This window comes from Elephantulus edwardii, unplaced genomic scaffold (genome assembly GCF_000299155.1).
Source record: "Elephantulus edwardii isolate Elephantulus edwardi_28Jun2011 unplaced genomic scaffold, EleEdw1.0 scaffold00011, whole genome shotgun sequence".
Classification (NCBI taxonomy): Eukaryota; Metazoa; Chordata; class Mammalia; order Macroscelidea; family Macroscelididae; genus Elephantulus; species Elephantulus edwardii.
In genome coordinates, this window is record NW_006399761.1 from 1,703,882 (window position 1) to 1,709,812 (window position 5,931).

General features: G+C 51.6%; 1 protein-coding gene across 1 annotated transcript; it reads right to left on the reverse strand.

Moving 5' to 3' along the window:
• Positions 1-350: 350 nt before the first annotated feature.
• LOC102877313 (dynein light chain 1, cytoplasmic-like) lies at positions 351-620 on the reverse strand. The gene has a single exon (XM_006880862.1). It carries the CDS (start codon positions 618-620, stop codon positions 351-353), a length of 270 nt encoding a protein of 89 aa, XP_006880924.1.
• Positions 621-5,931: the final 5,311 nt, after the last annotated feature.

The window sequence follows — 5,931 nt, forward strand, 5'->3', positions numbered from 1 at the left end:
AGTGAGGACTTGAAGCACTTGCTGCAGAAGATCAAAGACTACAGCCTTCAATGTGGATTGCATCTCAACGTCAAGAAGACAAAACTCCTCACCACTGAGCCAATAGGCAGCATCATGATAGATGGAGAAAAGACTGAAATTGTCAACAGTCTTTTTTTTTCTGATTTGCTAATTGCTTTATAACCACAACAAACCGGTACAGAGGAAGGTCCTGTACAAAACACAACAAAGGTTCAAAGATGGAGGCATTCTCTTAGCAAGGCTGAAGATTTCAGTCTCTGGTATTTGGAATTTAGGCAGCAGTCCTTGTTTTTGGATGGATCACTGGGTGTATGGGCACAGTCCATGCTTTAACCAGATTTGAACAGAAGAATGGCAACTTGGCCCAGGTAGAAGTAGATGAAGTGCTTAGTTTCATGTGTCACATAACTACCGAAGTTTCTCCCCACGATGCAGTGCCAGGTGGGGTTGTACTTCTTGTCAAACTCCTTCTTGATGTGGGCCGCGATGTCCTTCTCGATGTTGTATTTCTCCAGCGCCTGGGTCGCGCACTCCACCGAGTCCTGTTGCATCTCCTCCGACATGTCCGCATTTTTGATCACCGCCTTGCGGTCGCACATGGTTGGTTACCGCGGAGCAGGCACTCAGCCTCTGCGATGGCATTCTGGGGGAGGGGTCAGAGCGACTCAAGCCTGGACGACCTGCCGCCGCTCCCAAAGCCTTGGCGCATCTCTAAATTGTCAACAGTCTTGATCAACAACTCTTGGTAGCAGCAGTGAGAAAATCAGGAGACGTAATGCATTGGGCAAGTCTGCTGTCAGACACTTCGCCAAACTGCTGAGGAGCAATGATGTCAGTTTGAAGACTGAGGTGTTCCTGATTCGGGACATTGTCTTTTCAGTCAACTGCTAAACTTCTGAGAGCCAAACAATAAATAAGGAAAACGGAAGAATGAATGCCTCTGAGTTGCAATGTTGGAGAAGAGTAATAAGTATCCATGGACTCAAAAGAACAAGCAGTTAAGTCTAGGAGAAGGTGCAGTCACAGCGCCCCTTGGAGGCAATGATGGTGAAGCTTTATCTCTCTATACTTTGGACATGTTGCCAGGAGAGGCTATTCCTTGGAAATGGATATCATGCTTGGAAAGGTGGAAAGAAAGCTAGCAGAAGAGAGGAAGACCTACAATGAGCTGGATTACCACTGTGACTGTGGTATTGGGCTCAAGTGTGTCAAAGATAGTGAAGATGGCACAGGATAGGACATGATTCAGGTCTGTTCAAATGGTCGTTTTGGGTCATATTTGACTCAACAGCACCTAACAATAACAATAACAACAACAACAACAACAACAACAACATGGTCCCCATGGTCTACACAGCTACGGCCTGTACCTTACAGGGGCCAGGAAGGACGGGGAGGTAGGGAATGAATAGGTTCCCAGTGCTGGGGGTTGTGCAGCTGGGACAGTTCAGGTCACCCACGTGCGTTGTCCAAAGTCCAAAGCATTGGAGATGAAGCCTCACCGTCCTCATCTGTAAGGAGCACCCTGGCGTCCTTCCACCAAGACGGGTTTGTTTGTTCTCTTGGTCGTCTGTGGGATTTTCAGTACATGCTGTCAGGAGGGCTCAGGCCTTGGGTAAAGACACCATGCTGGGAAAGGTGGAAGGTCAGAGAAAGATCCTCAATGAGGTGGACTGACACAGCGGAACTATTTATCTCGAACATCTCAGGGATGGGTGAGGATGGTGCAAGACAAGGCAAGGTTCAGAGGTATTGTTCCTACAGTTGATGTGAGTTGACTGGAGGAAATATAACATGTGTGGTGGATGCTGCCCCTAGTGGCAGGTCTGGAGACGACCGGTAGTGCTCCAGCACAGAAAAGCAGGGCGGTGCCGCCTTCAAAGAGTTCTGAGGGATAACTGGGGAGGGGTCCCCCACTGCCAGTCTTAGAATGAGGACCTGATAGGCAAGCTCTAACAATATACACACCCCTAAAAAGATCAATATCACCCATTTCAAAATCACACATATCACACACACCCCTGGCTCAGCTGCCCCTGGCTGGCCCGGCTATAAACAATGGCTGTTGTGTTAGAGCCAGCACAAGCCAGCAGCTGGCTGAGAGGAGCCTAGAACCTGTGTGTCAGGGTGGTTCTTCTCCATACCCCTTCTTTCCCTGTGCAGTCTGGCCTCTCACCTCGTTCCCTCCAACACACCAGCCCCTCAGAAGGGCAGTGGTGGGGGTGATGGAAGAGGATATGTCATATGCCACCCCAACACTTACAGTGTCCCCACAGGACAGTGACCCTCCCCTCCCGAAGGTCTCTCATGTTAGGGGGCAGTTTTTCCTGAGACGGCCCGGGTGTCAGCAGATCACTGGGTGACATCCCACCTCTCATCCCTGACAGTTTGGCCAGAGTACAATTCTAGTCAGGACACTGCTGCAGCCACGTAATCGGGGTTTCCTCAGCTCCCTCCACCCCAGCAGCTCGCCCTTTGCCCCACTCCGTGGACAGCTCGCCTCCCCCTCCCTGTCACATGCCTGGTGTCTGGACTAAAGGGCTCAAAGGGCTCAGGGCATCGCCTCAGCACTGCCCAGCTAAGCTGCTGGCCAGGGAAGACTGGGCAGGGGTGGCAGGGAACAGTGTGGATGTCGGGGAGAGAGCTGGAGTCTGGGGGATGATCAGAGGAAGCAAGGAGAGGAGAGGGGACATCGTGGGACCTTAAACACACAAGATCTTGAAGATGTGTCTGTCACTGCCTCTCTCACACACAGACACAGAGAACTGTCCCTGAGCAGGGCTGTTACAGAAGCAGGCAGGAGGCAGGACCGAGCCCGGGGACCGCAGCCTGGTGGACGTCCTTTGTGGAGACAAAATCTATTAGCTGGGACAGCAGAGCACCGTTCACGCCCGCTTCTGCCATCAGCGTCATGCAGATCTTTGAAGCATGTTTTCATTCAGGCAGCCCCCTGTGGTCCCCCAGGACAGGAGGTCTTGATTAGAAGAGAAAGGACAGCTCTCCAACAAGCGTTCTCCCCTCCTCGGGGAAATCAGAAAGGGAGATGAACATATCAGAGGCTAGCTCTGGGGTCTTAGTGGGTAAGGAGCTGCTGCCAGCCCCAAAGTACACAGTTCAAATCCACCAGCTGCTCCTCTGGAGAAAGACGGGCCATCTCCTCTCATATAATTTACTGCCTTGGAAAACCCATCGGAGGGTCAACTATGGGTCAGTTCTGACTCGACGGCAAATAACCACAATGGCTTTCAGGCTTGGCAGGAACTCCACTTGAAGATGGATTTGCCGCTCATCCCATGAACCAGGCCCAGCATCCAGCCCATTCTGAACACCTTGATGACTCACTGACCTGCAACAATGATTTACTGTGAGGAAGTCTTTCCTCTTGCTGAGCAAAGGGTTTCCATTTTCTTCCTAGGGACCACCTAGGAAAACCCTGTATCCCTAATGTAATATACTTCTCTATAGCTAGCATTAGGAGGGCAAGAGAAGTCCCGCTTTTCTGACACCAAATATATGGCCCAAACGAATCCTACCTCTCAAAGTGATTCTAGATAATTCCAACTGAGTGACACATACACCACTTCTTCCCCTGCCTTTTACTCACCAGGGCCAGGCCAGATGTCACAGATCAAAGGGCATGGTTGTCCAGGCCATGGAGTCCATCAGAGATCTCTGACGCTAGCCGTAAACTCAGTGGTAAGTTCTGGGGGCAGCAGTGGCTGTCAACATCAAGTCCATCTGACTCGCAGTGACCCCACGCATACAGAGTAGAGCACTCGGGGTTCACGCTGTGACCTCTCAGAAGCTGACTACCACCCGTCTTTGGAGGCACACTTGGGGGGCTTCGGAGAGATAAACATTCAGTTCCTAGACTAACACCATCTGGATCTCTACAATTCAAGAGTTTCTCACTGTTCCTCCCCCGAGGATGCTGGCTCTGAGCTCAGAGGGTGGGCAGAGGGGAGGGTGGCAGGAACCTCTCTCCTGACCTGCTGGTTCCTTGGATTTGATGGTTCACTAGATGACCCGCAGACTGCAGCACAGTGCGACACCGTCGATACAGCAGAAGGAGATCCAGGGGGCAAGGGCTGGCGACATTCCCAGGTGGAGCGTCTGCACCTGCAGAAGGAGCTCTGCTGGCACAGTGGTTAAGTGTGTGGTAGCCATCCAAAAGGTCGACGGTTCAAACCCACCCAGGTGGGGCTCGGGCATCTGCAGTTTTTGCAGACTCTCTCTCACATACCACCCTCACCCGCCACGTCATCTGATTCCACAGGGCCATAGGACGGAAGCTACTGTCCTAGAGAGGAGAGTTGTGCAGGTCAGCAGAGTCTGGGTCCACCCTGCCCCCGTCTCATCCCCCACAGGTGGAGCCAAGGAGGTGCTGCTAGAGGGGCCTGTGGGCATGCCAGCCCCTCCCACAAGCCCCTACTTAGCAAAGGGTAACCCTAGCCCTGCTCCCCACAACCATGAAAGGTCCATCCCGCTTCCTGCACGACTTCTCCACCGCACACCCCTTCTCTCACAGCACTCTTTCCCCTCTCCTCTTTGCTGTCTCTCAGGATCCAGGGGACACTCCTCCTCCAGGAAGCCTGCGGGGTTGCCCCAGTCCTCTCTGCTGTCTCCTGCTTTCCTTCCAGGACCTCCTGTTCTCTTCCGCTGTCCGTGGGTCTACACCTGATCTGCCGTCATCACCTTAGACTTCTTTTACCTTTTGTATGTTGCTTTTTTGTATGTTGCTTACAAACTTCATATACACTGTGTTTCACACTATTCTTCATTCACATTGTGTTTCATACAATCATTCCCAAGCATTATGTTTTATCAAATTAACCACCATTGGACCTTGCCCACCATTACCCCGTCTTTTCAGGTCCCCACCAAATCTTTTCCTTTCCTTCACCCCCTTCCTCCACCCACCAAATTGTGCAACCCCATAGTTTCTCCCCTCCCCCCTCCCCTTTCTTACCCCTGTGTTCCCACCCCTTCCCTTTGGGTCACCATACATGTTTTACTAGTTATCCTTCTGTTTTATGCACTAATGGTCTTATGTCATATTTGTCCTTATGAGACTGAGTTAGTTCACTCAGCATAATGCTCTCCAGTCCCTCCCAAGTTCTGTAGTATTTATGACCCAGCTATTCCACTACTAGGACTATATCCCAAGGAAATGAGAACTGAGACACAAACAGAGATTTGCACACCTATGTTCATAGCAGCGTTATTCACTATTGCGAGAACATGGAAACAACTCGAATGTTCAACTACAACCGAATGGATGGAGAAACTGTGGTACATTCACACGATGGAATACTATGCAACACTTGGGAGCAACGATTTCTCTTACTTCTTAGTTATCTTTTCCCTGGCTCCTCCCCCATGCCTGTGGATCTGTGTCTGTCTGGCCCAAGGCAAGCCTGGGGGTGCAGGAGAAGCTCAGGGATCCCTGTCCTGGTTGTTGGTGCTGTCATCCCTCTTTCTCTCACCTGCATACCACAGAGAAGATTCCAGTAGGGAGCCATCCTTAGGAAATTCAGGCAGAATCCAGGTTAGAGAGGAGATCACACACCTACACATAAATCCTGGCAGCTGGCTCTGGTAAGTGGAGGAGGGGACGCATTAATCTCTTCACTTCCTCCTCCACATCCCTCCAAGTGGGCAAAGGCAGTGAGATGTGTCTGAGACTCGAGACCCAGGTCAGTAAGTGGCCGGGACCCTCACGTGGCTGGTTCAGGGGCAGCAGGCCTGGCTCCCAGAGGGAGGAGGATGCAGCGAGGTAGAAGGCAAAGCAGAGTGTGAACTTCCTCCAACAAAAAGCGACAGGGCCACATCTCCTGAGAGCGACAGGGCCACATCTCCTGAGAGCGACAGGGCCACATCTCCTGAGAGCGACAGGGCCACATCTCCTGA